Genomic DNA, 20,498 nt, shown 5'->3' with positions numbered 1-20,498 from the left:
CGTGGTTCAGCATCAAGGCACCCATGTTTTTAATCGATTACAATCTTTAAACACAGTTAACAATTACAGTCAGTAGAAAGAGAGAAGCCTCATTCAACAGTTTAAATAATCGATCATAACTGCTATTAAGAGGCTGTAAATGTCCTAGTTACTATAACTTCTGTATTCTGAATTAATACATAGCTTATATTAATTAATGGTACTAACAATTAAATAAATTTATTTAATTTGTATATTAAACATGCTTGTGTATTATTTGCCAATCCCGTTATAGCCCACTTGATGGCAGTGTGTAACAGCAACACTGAGAGAAGTACTGCTGTGTTGGAGTGATGAGACATGGATCAGTAAAGTTTGTTTCTAATAATTACATATCCACTGTAGACATGCAATGTGCAATTGAGCTTTGAGCTAATGAAGGGGTCCTTTCTGATTTTATTTGAGTTTATTTGGGAATTATGGCTGATACATATAATTTTTACAAGTGCTCTATCATTATTGTTCCTTATTATAGGATTTTTAGTTGCAAAATTATGTTAAAAATGAACTAAACATGCAAGACTAACATTAAAAGATCAATTCTTTATCAGACATTATGGCGGATGGCAAACATTTTCAAGGTAGGATTGGGGGGGATATAGGATATCTTTATAGATTCAGAATTGTAGATATCTGTAATTGAATTATGACTAGATAAAACCATATTAAATATATCTTTAATAAGTTCTGACTAGTCATAATTAAAATACAGATATCTACCATTGATTTTATTTCTAGTAACAACTTAATTAGAGATATCTTAAATTAGAATTTGTACTAGTAATAAATCAATTGTAGATATCTTTTATTACAATTTCTACTTGAGAAAAACTATAGATCTGAAAATATTTTTTCAATGCAATCCTATGGAAACAAATGACTGGTCAAAGTTGCATTGCTGATATCTTAAATGTTAATTATGACTAGTCAAAAATGTATTGCAGATATCTTCAATGTAAATTATGACTAGTCAGAAATGCACAACAGATATCTGAAATTGGTGTTTTAACTAGTCAAAACATAATTATGGATAGTCAAATCTGAATATTAAATGATAAAAGAGCCTGCTATCTAGGAGCCTGCCTGCATAGGAGCAGAGCTGAAGCACAACATACGCCATTCCCATAACCATGTTCGCAAGACACATGCAGTTTTTTTTTAACCGCTTGAGGGCCAAAAGTTACATAGTGTAGCTTTAATTTCTCATTTGGAAGAATATGTTATGTCATTTGCTTTGGATAAAAGTGTCTGCTTAATGAAGAAAGGTAATAAGCATACATGAGCCATAGATCTTCTTGCGTATTGGTGGGAATGAAAACAAAAGCTGAGGGATAGATTTAAACCCAATTAGGACAGGATTAGTTTTATATGTGAATGTGGGGAATTTAATAATTACCAAAGCTTTAGTCATTTTAATTCCTTGTCATGTCAGTACTTTTATTCAGACTTTTTATGGTGTGTGCATTCCCTCACTGGTAACAAAATACAGCGTGTTTTATCTACTACACACTTTCATTTTGCTATTATACAATTTTTTTGCTTGCACTTAAAGCAACATATTAATCCTGCAGTAACACGGTAATGTAAAGTTTGATGTATTCCGGCTCGTCACCACAGATATAGGTGGGGCAGATTTCTTTCAGTAGTTTTCTTTCTTCCTATTTTTTCACGTTATTCAAATTGTTCAACTCATTCTTCAAACACAAAAGGGGGTCTTACCCAATTTCCCATTCTTTCAGGGGGAAAAGACCCTGCGGAGACTACCCCTGCCCAGCTGGGGAGGTACGGTGGTGAATACATCACATGTGTTTTTAGGCGACACTTGGAAGTGGCACAGTGGTAGATCCAGCCTCAGCGAGGGTGGAGTTGCTACACACGGCGACCGGGGGGCGGCCGAAACTTACACAAGGAAAACGCGGGTCTGCCCGTAAGGGGACCGTATCGTGGAAAACCTATTCCAGTACAGGGTAGATCTGAGTACCCGCAGTGGATTGGGTCGGCAAGTTCCTCCGCAGAACTGCGGACCCATGAGGGCTAGGGAGGAATCGACCAGGGATTCGAGTTGAGTGAATCTCCTGGGGAAAAAAGACACACAGTTTTACCTCAAGCGAGGGAAAGGGCGTATATGCAAGCGATTCACCCGGCCAGCCCATCAGCGTGTTACCGAGTTCTACTGGCTCGGACCTGAGAAAACACAGGATGAAACTGACTCAACCCTCAGTATCTCGTAAAGGTGTTGGGTGTCACCCAACCCGCTGCTCTACAAATGTCTGCCAGGGAGGTACCCATGGCCAGTGCCCACAAGGACGCAACGCTCCTTGTCAAGTGAGCTCGGACCTGGAAGAGGGGGAGGGGGGGCACAGCCTGAGTGTGATAAGCCAATGAAATGGCATCTATTACCCAGTGGGAAAGCCTCTGTTTGGAGACAGCGTTTCCTGTCCGCTGTCCCCCAAAGGATACAAAGAGCTGCTCAGAGCGTCTAAAGCTCTGCGTGCGGTCCAGATAGGTACGCAAAGCACATACCGGACACAGCAACGAAGGGGCTGGGTCTGCCTCCTCCCGGGGCAGCGCTTGCAGGTTCACTACCTGGTGTCTGAAGGGCGTGGTAGGAACCTTGGGCACGTAGCCCGGTCGCGGTCTTAGGATCACATGAGTGTCTGCCGGACCGAACTCCAGGCAAGTGTCGCTAACAGAGAACGCTTGCAGGTCCCCGACCCTCTTGATGGAAGCGAACACGATCAGCAGGGCAGTCTTAAGAGAGAGAGGGCACTGAGTCCAACTGATTCTAGCGGCTCGAAGGGAGGTCTCTGGAGGCCCGCGAGGACTACCGAGAGGTCCCAGGAGGGGAACAGGCTTGGCCAGGAGGGATTTAACCTCCGGGTGCCTCTTAGGAACCTGATGATTAAGTCGTGATTTCCAAGGGACTTGCCGCCTACTGCGTTGTGGTGAGCCGCGATAGCAGCGACATACACCTTTAGGGTGGAAGAGGACTGCCTCCCCTCCAGCCTCTATTGCAGGAATAAGAGCACCGTCCTAACTGCGCACCTCTGTGGGTCTTCCGCCCTGGAAGAACACCAATCTGCGAACAAGCAGCACTTCTGGGCGTAAAGCTGCCTGGTAGAAGGGGCTCTGGCTTGGTTGATCATGTCTACGACGGTAGGTGGTAGACCAGCTAGATCTTCCGCGTCCCGTCCAGGGACCAGACGTGGAGTTTCCAGAGGTCTGGATGCGGATGCCAGAGCGTGCCCTGTCCCTGAGAAAGAAGGTCCTTCCTCAGGGGAATTCGCCAGGGAGGGGCTGTCGCGAGGAGCACGAGGTCTGAGAACCAGGCCTGGTTGGGCCAGTAGGGAGCCACTAGGTGTGACTTGTTTCTCGTCCTCCCTGACCTTGCAAAGGACCTGTGCGAGAAGGCTCACTGGGGGAAATGCATACTTGCGCAGCCCCACGGGCCAGCTGTGTGCCAGCTTGTCTGTCCCAAGGGGAGCCTCTGTCTCTGAGGTCTCTCAGGAGGCAAGCAGGTCTACCTGGGCTCTGCCGAACCGTTCCCAAATCGGCTGGACCGACTGGGGGTGGAGCCTCCACTCTCCGCTGGGTAAGCTTTGTTGTGACAGTGCGTCCGCTACCACATTGAGCTTGCCGGGAATGTGAGTGGCACACAGCGACCTGAGTCGCTGGCTCCAAAGGAGGAGATGACGGGCGAGTCGTGACATGTGGCGGGAGCGTACGCTGCCTTGGCAATTTATGTACGCTACCGCAGTGGTGCTGTCTGACCTGATTAGGACGTGTTTGTCTCGAATTAACTGGAGAAACCGCCGCAGGGCAAAGAAAACAGTCAAAAACTCTAGGCAACTGATATGGCAGCGCAGCGGGGCCCCTCTCCAACGGCCCGCAGCTGCGTGCCCTTTGCCTACGGCGCCCCAACCCAATCTGGGCAATTGCACTGCCGTGCAAGAAGGAGAAAATCGCTGCTGTAATGCGCCCTCAATCCAACAGCATGCAGAGCGTCAGAGGAATACTGGAACTGGTGTGATCTCATGCGAACAGCATGCACAACCATCGGCTCCGAAGAAAATTTCTGCATGAACTCTAGTATTTGCCTTGCCTTTATACCCGTATGTCCGGGGGCGGAGTATGCAAATACTGACTGCCAACTTATCATTGGCCTTTTTTCATAGATCAGAAGTATATTCGGTGCTCAAGAGAGACCCCTAGTGTCGCTTCTCCGACACAACGTGGAGAGAGCGACAGAAGGGGAACTATATGCCATTAACAGGTTTTCACAGAGCTAAAAATAAATACAAAACTTGTTTTTAATAATAATAATAACAATGTTTTAACAGTACTTTCCAGTTGTAAATAGGTTTGCAGTACAAATTTTTCAAAATGCATAAACTGTATACATGCTACTGTATACCATCCCCCTGTCCCCTTGCAAAATAACAACAAAAAGTAGGCTACATATGGGCAAAATAGAGCACTAAGTCTTTTCGACATACGATTTCATCAGACAGTAAACAGAAAACAGACAGTCTTATCACCTGTCCTTGTCTTTATCAAACCATTTTTTTTATGTCTGGCTTGTTAGGACCAAGTTGTTTGATGGCCAGTTTGTGTGAATTTGAAATAGAAACAACACACTGTTATGCACAAAATCAATAGCAGTCACCCATGTTCGCAATGTGTAAGACTGCTGGAGCACACTAATACTAAAGTTACCTTTGGTTTGATACTTAATTATGAGCAGACAAATTTCTGCCCCATTGCTTCTCAATGAGGGCTCATGGCAGTACCATATTTGACCACAGATTTCTATTGTAAAAATTTATTTGGTGCTGTTGTGTTCGGGAGGGCAGCAATTTCTCTGCCCCACATTCATGTATCTCTATCATACAAAGTGTAAGAACGTTTTCAGATAAATTATTAACGACTTAAAAATATTCTAGACATGCTTTTAAATACCTATTTTAGCATTTTGAAAACATTATGGGTTGACAAAATACATTCTTTAATATTTGTAGTGTGGATCTTTGTATTCAAATGGATATATTTTTTGATAGGGCTCTGCCCTACCTACCGCACCTGTGTATACAGTAAAAAAAAAAATCAGAGACACTCTCGTCCATTCACATTCATTGTGCATATCGCCAGAAAGTTTATAGTAAAAAATGACTTAAACATTGATCAGCTTCTCACCCACATCTATCAAAAGATATGGATTTAACCACTGGAGTCATATGGATTCAAATTATGCCTTTGTACTTTTTGCAGCTTCAAAATTTTGGTACCCAATTTTTCGCAACCACTGGATAATTTCTAACAATTCTGATTATTTTGGTATTATTTTTCACATGTGCTTGGACCCAGATGATTGCCACTTGTGGCTATGTTTATTAGGGCCCAAGCACTGAAAGTGCAGAGGCCCTAATGTTCTTCCAAGGATTATTAGGGGTCAAGCCCAGAAGGGGTGAAATACCTCTATTGTTTTCGTTCGTTTTTGTTACAAGTCAGACGAGGAGTGAGGTTCTAAATGCAGCTTTAATGGAAAAACAAAAAGGTGAACAGGGTAACTCTGTGAATAACAAAAAGATACAGGGAACAAACAAAACATCCATGATGGGATAACCAAAATATAAACAAGAGAAAACATCCATGAAGGGCACAGGCAGGAACACGTTCAAGAACATACATGACATTTACCTGAACATTTAACAACCGACAAAGACTGAACAAACAACAGGGCTTAAATACACAAAGGATAATGACACACAGGTGAGAACAATGAAGTGCATAGGCAGTGATGAGGGCAGGGAATTATGGGAGGTGTAGTCCAGAACAGATGACAAGGGATAAACACAGGGCAGACAACAGGGGATCGTGACAGTTTTCTTCTTCTTCTTCTTATTATTATTATTATTAGGGGTCAAGCCTAATTTTGATAAACCATACCGTTTCAACTAATTCAACGAAGGGCATGCCAAAATAGATGTGAGGGTACATCTCTGTAACGCTTTAGCGTATTCATAGCAAACATATTATTTGTCATAGGCACCATGACTTGATGGTGCCTGCTCAGTTTTGGAACAGTGCCACCTAGTGGTCACGAGATAAGAATTTTTGCTTTAACTTCTGAACAGTTTGTCATAAAATCATCAAATTGGTCTCATTAGATTCAGTAGGGTATAGCGAGTCCAACCATATGAAAAATTCAAATGTCGGCCATTTTTAAATTAGACATAAAATGCTGTATTTTACAAATGACTTGGCGTATCTTTGGCACCATGCTCTGAAGGGATTCAAAAAGTTTTGGGACCGTGCCACCTTGTGGTCAAAAATTATAATGTTATTCCTAAAAATGCTAATAGCTATTGACTCCTTTTGAAAACTGTTATGAGACAGATCTTGATAGATTCCGTGGTTCATGCCGAGAACAATGATCTCAATTATGTCATGATCAGGGAAAATTCCTGTCCTCCATTTAGAATCTTCTGAAAAACATACTTTTTCGAACTCATCCTATACCGTTTGTCCAATTTGCAACGCTTTGAGGAATTGGGATGAAACGTGGTATGTGTGATCAACATGAGGACTTGAGGTTACCTGCAGAGTTTTGGTGTACTGTCCCCAACTGGCCATGAGATATGAAAAACGCACCTTTTTGCGTATAACTTCTGAAGAGTTTGTCATAAAATTGGTCTCCTTAAATTCAGTGGGGTATAGCGAGTCGAACGATATGAAATATTCCTATGTCGGCCATTTTGGACATCGGCCATTTAGAATTTCCTGAAAAACATACTTTTTAGAACTCATCCTAGGCCGTTTGTCCAATTTGCAAAAAAATTGGCTTGCATTATCTAGAGGCACTCACGACCAAAACCTATTCACAGAATTTTGATAAACCATACCGTTTTCGAATGGCGCTTCAACGAATTCGACGAAGAATGGCTGTGCACCTAGTGGTCACGAGATAAGAATTTTTGCTTATAACTTCTGAACAGTTTGTCATAAAATCATCAAATTGGTGTCATTAGATTCAGCAAGTCCAACGATATGAAAAATTCCAATGTCGGCCATTTTGAATTTAGACAATAAAAAGGTTGTATTTTACAAACGACTTGGTGTATCATTATGAAACTCAGAATGTGTCTTTAGGACCATGCTCTGAAGGGACTCAAAACGTTTCGGGACAGCGCATATAATGATAATGCTATTTATAAAAATAATAATAGCTATTTACTCATTTTGCCTACTGTCATGATACTGGTCTTGATAGATTCCTTGATTCATGCCGATCCCAATTATGACATGATCGAACAAACTTTCTGGCCACCATTTTTAAATGTTGCTACTTTTTCGAACTCCTCCTAGACTTTGTCCGATTTGCAAAAAAATTGGCCTGCATCATCTAGAAGCACTCACGACAAAAAGTTATTCACAGATTTTTGATAAACCATACCAATTTTGAATGCCACGTCAACGAATTTGACGAAGAATGCACAAAATGAAACTTGAGGCATTATCTCTGCAACACTTTGAGGGATTGGGATGAAACTTGGTACGTGTTATCAACATTAGGCCCTGAGGTGACCTGCAGTGTTTTTGTGTACTGACCCCTACTGATCACAAATTTGTGTTTATAAATTCTGACCAATTTGTCATAAAATCATAAAATTGTACTAATTAGATTCAGTGGGTTTATAGCAAGTCCAATGATATGAAAATGTCCTATGTTGGCCATTTTGGACATTGGCCATTTTAAAGGAGACCTATTATGCCCCTTTTTACAAGATGTAATGTAAGTTTCAGGTGTCACCAGAATGTGTCTGTGATGTTTCAGCTCAAAATACCCCACAGATTTTTTTATTAACCATGTTGTAAAAGTCTCTTTTAGGGTGGAATCATAAACACGTGGTTTTCGTGTGTGTCTATTTAAATGCAAATGAGCTGCTGCTCCCCGCCCCATTTCAGGAAGAGTGCTGTGTCTTTACAGCTCGTGAACAGTGTAAAAAAAAATCTGCTCTCTGAGGATTTTTAACAAGGGACAAAATTGGCAAAAAAAGTTATTGATATTTAATTAAAAATCTACATAGTATTGCTAGCTATTGTTTATTTAGCAAGTTTCACAGAAACTGCCAAAAAACATTTATATAAAAAGATAGGGCTCGCCGATGACGGTAACTACAGCATACTTCATATACTATAGCAACAACAAATCAGAACCATAAGACTGACTGAGTAAATACCAGAGTTCAGCCATATATGTATGAACCAGAGTTGAACAATGATGAAGGAGAGACTCAAGCAGAAGTCACAAGTGTGAGAATGAACCAGGACGTTTTTGAATGCTTAATTGACACTACACAGCTGTGGTGAGTTAGTATGGCAATCCCTCATGGTACTGATATATTGTTGAGATGTGCTAGCCTTTGCAAGTAAACATTCCATTTTTAGTACAACTCTCTTAAGTTCACATAAAACTTACATAGTTTTCAAAAAGTCAATCACCTTACTGTATTGTGCATAATAAAGGTGCTGTTATGAATTATACAGACAGTAAGCTAAAAATAACAACATAACTCTGGTCTCCGTGAATACAATCAGAGACAATGGTAACTTTAGCTGGGTTAGCCGTGGAATCAGCTAACAATTACACTCGGAAAGGTGATTTGCAAACATTCACAAAATATAAAGTGTGATACTTACCTCTTCAGGATATAAAGCTGGAACACAAACTGTTGGTACTGATCCATAATTGAGAATATATATATATTTTTTAAATCCTGCTATATATTGACACTAATTCACAAAGCAGTCCGGTGTAAAATAATTTGCATAACCATACACACATTTTTGTATGTTCTGGGCACATTTCCTTAAAAAACAAAACTTGTGCACTGCGTTTTCAGTGGCTCTGATGCCAGGAGAACATGAAGACTCTTATGTTCACTTTTACAGCCAACAACAGAACACTTATGACGCTTACGAAGCTGAGACATTATTATTCTCACTGTATCTGCTCCAGTGCAGAAAAAAATGGTGGACTGTGTGTAGATCACTCAGGGGAGGATCTCTATGATAATAGGATGGAGTCTGTCACCAGTCGTGGGCGAGGCCTGACATCACTTTAGAGCAGAAACGAAAACCATTCATTTTGACACACTGCTTTTGATTTATAGAAATATAAGAAAGAGGAGTGGGTGGACTTTTAACACTGTAGGGTTGTTGTGTACACACAATGTTTCAACTCACATTTATGTACAAATACCATGTAAAAGTGAATTTTGCATATTAGGTCCCCATTAAATTTACACATAAAATGCTATATTTTACCATGAAACTACGAAACTCGGTATTTGTCTTTAGCACCATGCTCTGAAGGGACTCAAAAAGTTAAAAAAGTACTATTTCTAAAAACGCTAATAGCTATTGACTCCTTTTGCCTACTGTAATGAGACTGATCTTGATAGATTCTGTGGTTCATGCCGAGGACAATGATCCCAATCATTTCATGATCGAGAACAATGATCCCAATCATATCATGATCGAGCAAACTTCCTATCCGCTATTTTTAAATGTTTTGAAAAGCTACTTTTTCGAACTCCTCCTAGACTGTTTGTCCGATTTGTACGAAAATTGGCCTGCATCATATAGAAGCACTAACAACAAAAATGTATTCACAGAATATTGATGAACCATACCATTTTTCAAATGGCGCTTCAATTAATTCAACGTAGAACATGCAAAATTGAACTAGAGGCTGTATCTCCCCAACACTTTGAGGGATTGGGACAAAACTTGGTACGTGTCATCACCATTAGACCCTGAGGTTACTTCCAGCATTTTGGCTGGATGCCAGAGGCAGGCTAAATACATACAAATTGTGCCGTTGTGATATAATGTGCCGAGTAAAGTAATTTTCCCCACCGTGTCCGATATTAAAATCAGTGCGACACACTTTGCAAAAGGTGTGGGCATTGTCGATATGACTTCGAGATATGAAATTAAATTCTTCACTCCAGCTGTTGTTAAATTTACATGCATATTTGTTTTTTTCACCGGAGCACCACCTGAGTATTCTTCTCCCATCTACCAGTGATGCTTCATTCAACTTCCCACGTCTACTACCTGCGCAGATATCAACAGCGCAACTGGGTTGTAGGTTGCCAGGTTGAGGTCACAAATGGGTTGAAATTTGTATGATGTGTCGATTGTGTGATTAGGATGCGTTTCATAGAAGATCTGGCAACTGGACAACCTTGGAATAACATATTGATGGAATTATTCATATAACGAGGTTTGGGCCATACAAATTACAGGAGTTTATACGGGAGACTCCCGGGAAAAAGGGAGTGTTGACAGGTATGGGCTGATCACATGGATGCAGCTAATAGGATCACAGTCATACCACCACCAACAGGCAGCAGATAGTATGACACTTTTAACAGAATTTAAAATAGCCTTCCTGTGTTTACTTAAATTGCTTCAAAATTCTTTAGAATAATGTCAAGACACTGTTAAATGTAAAATATTTGATATTTTGATATCTTAAATATATCAATATGCCATGGCAACGCATTAATTGTTATTATTACTTTCTTCCTATATTTGGGTGTTTTTGAAGCATTTGGCATGCTTAAAATGTCATGAAATTTTAAGCATGCCAAGTGCACACACATCTTTGGCCAATAGGGCCGGGCAAAAGTTCACACATAGGTGTGTAGGGGGGCTCTGTATCACCCCCTTTAAAATGGGTATGTAACAATGCCTCTGTAGCACCCCCATTTTCACCTACAGTCAACAAAATTGGTTCCTATCTAGATCTCATCAAGCCGAACACCTTTCAAACCCACAGTCATTAGCTCCACCCAACAGGAAGTCAGCCATTTTGGATTTTCTGAAAATTACAGGCTCTGAACTTTTAAGTACTTCTCTTTGGGGATTCATGACTGTCACCATATTTAGACAACACTATGCCAAGGCACTGAAGATGCAACATTTTTAACAGATTTTTTATATATTGAAAGGTGTTGCCATGGCTAGGCAATAAATTAATTGCGAAAAATGGGAACTTTCAATAGTGCAATCACAATAGGTTTCAAAATAAATCACAATCTGACTTTTATTCCAAATTGTGCAGTCCTAGATATTAACCACGACTCCTGTACAGATACTCACCATTACAATGCAAGGATATTCTAGACTGAAACTGTTACACGTCAAAGTTCAATTAGGACAAGAGATTTTGAAAACTCAGCAAACACCACTAATTGCATTAAAATGAATTTTTTTAATAATGTGTTACTCACGTAAATTGTATCCATTGATGGTGCAGAACATGCTGAAAGCTTGAATGAGCCAACAACCATTCTTTTGCAGACTGTCCAGATAAACGCAAGACCCAAGCTGATCAAACACACACACGTACATTTATTAATAATCATACTTAAGAGAAAGGCTTGCTGCAAATGTGTATATATATGACTATATTTGTAGCATTTATTGCACTTAAAAAAATCACAGGGGAAATCGGTGTGCAATTTGGGGCTAAGGTTGTATTATATGGTTCAGTATAGGTTAGTCTACTGAGCCTAATATGCTGCAAATAAAATAATGAGTTTGATATATTCATGTCAGCAAGTATTGAAAATGAAATCTAGTAAGGCCTTTTTCAACTTAAGAAAAGGGAGGGGGGTACCAGTAATACAATTAAACCCTGGGTGCATCCTGAAATGTCATATCAAATATTCAATTAACAAGTATTTGTATACCGATAAATTACAGATGTGCAATAACACAATAATAATGTAATCGGGAGACAAGAATGAAAACGTCATTCCCAAACCAGTTTAAATCAGTTCAGAGATTGTTCAGTTTGCATTCAAATGTTCAAATCAACTCTTTTCAAACATTCAAAGTCTTTACAAAAACTTTGTAAACAATTATAAAAAAAAAAAATTCAAATCCTGTTCAGCCACAGTTCAATATTTCAGTCCTGCCAATAAAGTCATTATGAGTCACTATAAATCAATCATAGGCATGGAACCCAAATAAAACATCTTCACAGTGTTTATATAATGATACTGTTTAAACATAGAAATATACATTTTCAGACTACTTTTATAGAAATATGCATGAATTTAAGTGATAAAGTGGATTTATGTGTGACTCAGATTGATCAATTATCCACTCAGTATTAATTAACGTTGTTTAACACAGAAATTTCACTCACCAAATCTGTGTTATACATGTATTTTTATCCAAATCTGGACCAAACCAGCAATAAGCATTAAAGGAAATTAAAATTCTCTCATTATTTACTGCCATCCCAAATGTGTTTGACTTATGTGTAAAGTTATATTTCAGCTCTGTAGGTCCTTACAACGTAAGTGGGTCCCAAAATTTGGCAGCATAAAAGTAATCCATACCAGTGGTTCAATTCTTCAGAAGCGATATGATAGGTGTGGGTGAGAAACAGATCAAAAAAGTCCTTTTTCAATTAAAATCTCTACTCTAACTTTATTTTTCTTGACTTTTTGGCAATTCACATTCTTCATGCATATCACCGCCTACTGGTCTGTGAGGAGAATTTATAGTAAAAAAACAAATTAAAAGGGTTAGTGTAGAGCGGAGGAGGGTGGGGCCAGGCTGGAACAACACACGCCCGGTCCCCAATCAGCCTGATGGGGGCGAGCGAGGGATAAAGTTGGCCAGTGACGATGGTTGGAGAGAGAGAGAGAATTTTAGTGAAGGGGTCGAGAGAACCGCCGTCCACAAAGGAAGGAGGGACGGTGCATCAGAGAACCGATGAATTAGTTTTTTTTTCTCTATCCTTTCTCTTTGTCGCTTCGTATTGGCCTTTCCCTCGCCTGTTTTGTTGTTGTTTTTGCCCTCCTGTCTCCTCCCAAGTCGAGCAAGGCGGGAATGACCCACTGGCAGATGGGGCGCAAGGAGAATAGAGAGTAGCGGGCAGTGGGAGGTCTCTTGGGAAGTGATTAGGTATACATGTGCTTTGCCGAACTGCTCCCAAATCAGCTGGACCGTCTGTGGGTGGAGCCTCTATCCTCCACTGAGCGTGACTTGTCGCAACAGCACATCCGCTGCCGTGTTGAGGTTGCCCGGGATAGGAGTGGTGTGCCACGACCTGAGTAGCTGCTGGCTCCAAAGGAGGAGATGGCGGGCGAGTTGTGACATATAACGAGAGCACACACTGCCTTGGCGATGTATATACGCTATTGTAGCGGTGCTGTCTGAGTGAATCAAGATGTGTTTGCCCCATATTAGTGGGAGAAACCTCAACAGGGCAAGGATTACAGCCAGCAACTCTAGGCAGTTGATGTGCCAACCCAGCCGGGGCCCCGTCCAGGAGCCAGCGGCTGCGTGCCCATTGCACATGGCACCCCAACCCTGTTTGGAGGCGATCAGAACGCGTCAGGACACGTGTTGTAGGGGGACTCCTGTCCGCAGAAAACAGAGGTCTGTCCAAGGGTTGAAAGTCTGGTGGCAGGCAGGGGTGATGAACACACGGTATGTGCTGTGGGGCCATGCCCATGAAGCCTGTGCTGAAGCGGTCTCATATGCATCTACCCCAGTGGCGCGTCCACCATGGAGGATGCCATATGCCCCAGGAGCCTCTGAAATATTTTTAGATGAACTTTAACGCTCGGGCTCAGAGCTGGGCCCAGGTTGAGGCGGAGCTGCCTGATGTTTGGAAGCAGCAGGAGGACGCCCTCAGCGAGCAGATGGAGCATGGTACGGCGGAGGAGCATGATGTGGGAAATGGCCTCTGTATGTCTCTTCACCGCTGAGAACTGCTGGGCTAAGTCATCAACGGTGTCGCCGACTAGACTGAGCTGGGAGACGGGGGCTTTGAAAAAGCGTGCTTTGTCTACTTCCTGCATCTCGACCAGGTTCAGGCATAGATGACGCTCCTGGACCACGAGGGTGGTCATCGCCTTCCCGAGAGTCCGCGCAGTGACCTTCGTGGCCCAGAGGGCGAGGTCGTTCGCCGAGTGCAGTTCCTGCAGCGTATCGGGATCAGGGCAACCCCCGTGCATGTTTCTGAGTGCCTTGGCCTGGTGGACTTGCAGGAGAGCCATGGCATGCAGGGCGGAAGCAGCGTGTCCAGCGGCGCTGTAGGCCTTCGCGGTCAGCGAGGATGTTGCTCTACAGGGCTGGGAGGGGAGTACAGGGCGGCCCCGCCAGGTGGTAGGAGAGCGGATGAGCAGGTGGCGGTGTGACGAGTGGAGAGGGGTGCTCTCCACGATGACGTCAGCTCATCATGCACCACCGGGGGGCGAGGCTGTGAGCGGCGCCCGGACCCCAGGAACCAGTCGTCCAGCCGTGATGGCTGTGGGGAGGATGGAGGGTTCCAATCCAAGCCCACACTAGTGGCAGCCCGGGAAAGCATGTTGGTCATCTGCACGTCGGCCTCAGACTGGGCATGCAGGCCCGAAAGCGGCAGCCCAGTGGAGTCCTCAGCATCAGATACTGCGCTCTGCCATGCAGCGGCGAGCTCATCCACTTCAGTCTCAAGAGGATAGGCAGACTGGCTGTAAGGCGAGCCGCTGTTGCCTCGAGCATGGACAGGAGTCAACGAGCGTGCCGGGGGGCGGGTGGTCCGAGGGGGCGTACCCGGTGGAGCTGCACCCGCTGCCATCCCCAAATCGCCTCCATCGCCAATCGTCCATCGTCCACAATCCTGTGGGAAGAAGGAGCAATGCGGGGGGCGGCTAGAGTGGCTTGCTTTCGGTTGCTTTCGGTTGAAAGCAAGCCGCGACCGCAACGTTGTCATGGTCATGTTCTCGCAGTGAGAACATGAACCATCCACAAACGCAGCCTCGGTGTGATCGCTACCCAGACACACGAGACAACACCTGTGGCCGTCTGAAGTGGAGAGAACTCTACCGCATCCAGGAACAACACAGGGGTGGAAAGGCATCTTTATAAAGATGCGTCCTTAAAAGGACGTTCAACGCCGCTGTGTTTTGCTCTTTTAGAGGAAATTACTCTTAAATAAAATCACTCATTTATGGAAAAAACTCATCTGAGTTTTTTTATCTGCGCTGTCGAAGCGCCCAGGGGCAAGAATGCACAGCCGTGCACGAAGGAGAAAGCCGCTGTTGTGCGCCGTCAAATCCAACAGCATGCAGAGCGTCAGAGGAATAACAGGAACTTGGTGTGTAACTCGCAGCAACTGCATACACGACCATCGGCTCCGAAGAAATTTTCTGAATGAACTCCCGTATTTGCCCTGCTTAAATACCGTCTGCCAACTTCTCATTGGCCTTTTTTCATAGAACAGAGGTATATATCGGTGCTCAAGAGAGACCCCTAGTGTCGCTTCTCCGACACAACGTGGAGAGAGCGACAGAAGGGGAACAATTCCTTTCCTTTACTTGTAAAATTTAAAGTACTACTCATTAAAAGGAATATTCCTTGTTCAATGCAAGTTAAGCTCAATCAACAGTATTTGTGTCATAATGTTGATTACCACAGAAATTTATTTAGACTCGTCCCTTCTTTTCTTAAAAAAAAAAAAAAAAAAAAGAAATCAAGGTTACAGTGAGGCACTTACAATGGAAGTGAATGGGGCCAATTTTTGGAGGCTTTAAGGCAGAAATGTGAAGCTTATAATTTTATAAAAGCACTTACATTAACTCTTCTGTTAAATCGAATTTATTATTTAAGCTTTTAAGTTGTTTATGTCTTCATTTTTACAGTCATTTCAGGGTATTATGGTCTGTCATGGCAATTGAGTTGTAAAATTGGATAAACCTTGCTGTTGCTGTGATTTTGTTATGAAAAAGAGTGGCAAGTCAAAATACATTTTTGTGGTGATCAATATTGTGACAAGGTCTCTGGTCAGTCTCAGAGAAAATGAGGAAGCAGCATTGCTTATTATTTTCTCACTATTCAGCGCACCCCAACAAAACACTCAGATGCTCAATGATCAACAAAAATATTACATTATCCTTATCTTCACACAGACAGCATTGTCTCAGGTTCCTCTCTCCCACACTGCGGTCTGGCTGCTCAGTTTATCTCTCTCCAGCACTCAATGTAACACAAAGCAGCTGTGATATCCCACAGGTGTCAATCCTTACCGCTCTTTCTCTCCGGCCTCACTCTCTACACATGAAATGTTTCTCATGATCTTAAAAACCTTTTGATCTGAAGGCGTATGCTTTTTGTTTGAAATTTGTTTTGTAGACAAAAATATAATTGAGCCAACATATTAATTTAATTACAAAAATTTTATTTAAAAGAAAAAGTTTTTGAAAAGGATGACTTGGACCGAATAATTAAGAAAAGAAGCTACTAAGTGCCCAGCATATAGATGGGAACTCCTTCAGTACTGTTTAAAAAGCATCCCAGGGTGATACCTCAAGAAGTTGGATGAGAAAATGCCAAGAGTACATTTCTGCAAAAAGTGTGGCCACTTTGAAGATGCTAAAACATAGTTTTGATTTATTTTGGATAAGTCACAACATAATTCCCATATTTCCATTTCTATTATTTCATAGTTGTGATGACTTTACTATTATTCTAAAATGTGAAAGAAAACTGTGAAAGAATGAGTAAGTGACCCTAAACCTTTGAACGGTAGTGTACATACCCCCATCATACACCCATTCCCCAACTCATTGCCATCCAAGCCATGCAACCACCAACCCCCCCCCCCATTTCTGGAGAGGAAATCCGCAACAACCATCTGTGCCCTTGACCTGTGGACCACATCAAACTTAAAAGGCTGGAGAGCTAGATACCAATGGGTGATCCGTGTGTTGGCATCCTTCATGCGATGGAGCCATGGAGTGGGGCATTGTCCAAACAGACGGTGAAAGCACATCCCAACAGATAGTACCAGAGGGTGAGGAATTCCCCCTTGATTGTGCTGTACTTAGTTTCTTTCAGCAAGAGCTTTCGACTAATGTACTGCATGGGGTGTTCCTCCCCCTCCACCATCTGAAACACTACCACTTCCAACCCCCTGTCCGATGCGCCTGTCTGCAATATAAAAGGGAGAGAGAAGTCAGGACAGTGCAATAATGGCAAACCACAAAATGCAGCTTTCACTTGCATTAAAGTCTGCTGACATGGCTCTGTCAACTGGACCGGATCTGGTGCCCCATTATTAGTCAGAACAGAGGCACAATCCTATGATAATAGCCAGCCCCAGGAACTGTCTCACCTCTTTTTTGGCCTAAGGTCTTGGGCAAGCTGCAATTGCTGTGGTTTTATGAATTTGGGGCCACACCTGTCCATGACCCAAGTGGAAGCCCAGATACCTTACTTCCATCCATCCAATTGCACACTTCTCAGGGTTTTCCATGAGTCCCACCCATCTCAAGGACTTCAGAACAGCCCTCAAATACTGCAGTTGCCGCTGCCAATCATTACTGTAAATAATGATGTCATCCTGATAGACAGTGGCATAAGCGGTGTGCGGTCTGAGAATTCTGTCTATGAGCTGCTGAAATTTAACTGGGGACTCGAACAAACCAAAATGAAGGGTGACAAATTGGTGTAAGCCAAACGATGTGGAAAATGCAGTTTTGCATGGGACCTGGGAGTTTAGGGGATCCAATATTCCTTTGTAAAATCCAATGTCAAATAAAATCGAGCAGTACCTAACCGATCAAGCAGGGGAAAACCCAGTGGAGGCTTGCGGGACCTCTCGTACTGCAAATAATAGGGGGTCGAGCCATTTATCCCAATTTCTGGCATACCCATGCACAAACTTATGAATCATGTTCTTAAGGGTTTTACTAAATCGCTCACCGGGCCATATGTTTGTGGATGGTAAATTGTGGTGCGGATTGACTTAATGCCCAATCAGTCACACAGCTTGCATAGTGTCCGCAACATAAATGTTGTGCCCTGATCGGTAAGGATTTATTTCGGAGTCGCCACCAAGTAGATAATTTTGAAGAGAGTCTCCCCTGTGTCAACACTGTGTGTTGAGATGTTGCGCAAAGGCACTGCTTCCGGAAATCGCATTGAATAATCCACTTGGACTAATACAAAGCGATGTCCATGTGCTGTCCACTCTAACAGCCTGACAAGGTCCATGCTAATTCTCTCGAAGAGGACCTCAATCAGTGTAAAGGGGTGCAACAGCGCTTTTGGGGTGGCTGGTGGATTCATCAGCTGACATACACAGCATACCGCACACCACCTGCGGACATCGCTGCCAATACAAATAGGCTATTAAGCGGTTTAGTGTCTTTCTTTCCCCAAGGTGACCTGCCATCGGATTATAGTGAGCCGCCTGGAACAACATTTCCCGCCGGCTCTGTGGTATTAAGATCTGGGTTGTATCTCCTTTTGTTTGAGCGTCCTGCATCACTCTACACAACCGCTGGTTTATAATCCAAAAATAGGGATATGAAGGTGCGACGCTCGGTCGGAGTTGTTGACCGTTTATCACTCTCACTTGGTCGAAGGCGTGCTTGAGGGTTTCGTCTCGCGACTGCTCCAAAGGGAAATCCACTTCGGGAAATCCCCAGAGGATGGGAGGGGCTGCAGCCTCTCCCCCCCTCACGTCATCTTTCCCTTCGGAAATCCCCAGAGGATGGCCGCGACCTAGCCTCCCCCGCCAGAGCATCGCACACTACAAATCTCACTGCTTTTACACAGGACAAATCTGCACATTCCCTTTAATACATTCTGAAATTCAGGCCAATTAGTCCCCAGAATCAGCAGATGGGTGAGGCGGGAACTAACTGTGGCCTCCACTCTATGTGCCCCAAAATTTAATTGCAAAGGTCACCACAGGGTATTTATGAATATCCCCAACACACACACTTCACCCTCACCGTTTTAACTCTGCCCAATGCCCAAAGATTGGCGAGTACCCCCCTTGATTCTTACCGGTATCCGGTACATTCCGGTTCAGTACTGGGCAGCATGCGGGGCGTCGGGGATCCGGACCACCATCCCCAACTCCATCACGGGGCATTGCTCTCAGAAGTGTCCTGGATCCCTGCAACTCCAGCAGCCCGGCCCAGACGCCATGTCTGCACCTGCGTTGGCGGACACTTCCACCTGATGGGGAGAGCGGCAGGGCACTGTAGAGGCAGGGGTGTGTGCCCAAAACCTTGCGCGGGGAACTGGCCGCAGTGGCGGAGCTCCTTGCCTCTGTGAGGCAGGAACAGGCTCTGGGGAGAGAGCAGAGTGAGAGGGAGTGAGGGAGAGAGAGAGAGAAGAGGGCTCTTCCGCCCTTGAGTACGCCGCCATATGGTCCTCCACCAGTCAGACTGCTTCCTCCAGCGACACCGGCTGGTTGCACTGGACCCACTCTGTCATTCCCTTTGGCAGTCTAGGGATCAGCTGTTCCAGCAGCACACAGATGACCACTCCCTCGACGTCACGAGTCCCCGCTAGTAGCCCCTGTCTCTGAGTCATTGTGAGAATGCAAAAGGGTGGCCAGTCTCCGCGGTTCACTCAAAAATATCGAAGAACCCCCATCTTTAAGAGTGTGGTTGGGGGCAGGGGGCTGTGGCTGTGCGGGGTCACAGCAGAATCTCAATGAACTGGCAGTCTTGTTCTTGATGCAGCTCAAGCAGGGTTTGTTGGTGAGTTTGATGTAGGCCTGCAAGGGACTGGAGTACATCGGGCAACTGGGGCTACATGGGGCGTACTTCCAACTTCGGGTCCCGGGTTTCAGCACCAGTGTGAAGGTGGTCGAGGGTGGACACGGGAGGCAGGTTGCTCCACTCACAGGTAAGGATTTTAATTAACACAATTCAGAGCTCACAGCATCACACAATAATAATCGCTTCAGCTTTACAATAATAACTTTCTGGACCCAGGCTCTCTCACCCCCTTCTGCTGGCCATGCTCAATGGAAACAGAAACAGGCATAATTTAGCTCAGGTGTAAGTGCCCTTACCGCTTTCTCTCTCTCCGGACAGGTGCTTGACCATGCCCCCGCTGCCACAATCCCATTCTACAACATCAAATGCCTTTTCGGCATCAAGTGAGATGGCACCGACCTCAGTCTGAATGTTATCAGAAGGGCTATTGCCCTGAATAAACTCCACCTGATCTATATGTATAAGAGATGTCATGACTTTACTCAATCGGTTAGCCAGAATTTTTGACAATATTTTAATGTCTAGCTGGATCAAGGAAATTGAAGGTAACTCTTACACTTGCTTGGATCTTTGTCCTTTTTAAGAATCAGACTGATCCAGGCTTGTTGGAGGTCGGAGGAAGCTTTCCATTTTTTAATGATTCCATATAAACTTCTAGCAAAAGTGGAGCCAATTATATAGCATAAGATCTAAAAAATTCAGCAGCAAAGCCATCTGGCCCCGGAACTTTGCCAGTAGGCCTTAATTACCTCACCCAGCTCCTCCAAGGTTATCTCAGAATCAAGATAATTTTTTTGCTCAGTCATCATTTTAGGGAGTTCTAATGGTTTCACAAATTTCTAATTTCTTCATCAATAGACAAAG

General features: G+C 43.5%; 1 protein-coding gene across 1 annotated transcript in view; it reads right to left on the bottom strand.

The window, feature by feature from the left end:
- The window catches only part of si:dkey-11f4.7 (piezo-type mechanosensitive ion channel component 2), a 554,199-nt gene that overhangs the window by 245,124 nt on the left and 288,577 nt on the right, over positions 1-20,498 (bottom strand). Inside the window, exon 27 of the mRNA XM_052147980.1 lies at positions 11,343-11,439. Within this exon, the coding sequence (XP_052003940.1) occupies positions 11,343-11,439 (97 nt within the window). The remainder of the gene's footprint in view (positions 1-11,342; positions 11,440-20,498) is intronic.

The sequence above is a fragment of the Xyrauchen texanus genome, chromosome 18, assembly GCF_025860055.1.
Source record: "Xyrauchen texanus isolate HMW12.3.18 chromosome 18, RBS_HiC_50CHRs, whole genome shotgun sequence".
NCBI lineage: Eukaryota > Metazoa > Chordata > Actinopteri > Cypriniformes > Catostomidae > Xyrauchen > Xyrauchen texanus.
The sequence above is the reverse complement of the archived record's forward strand: the minus strand, read 5'-3'. Positions and strand labels throughout refer to the sequence as shown.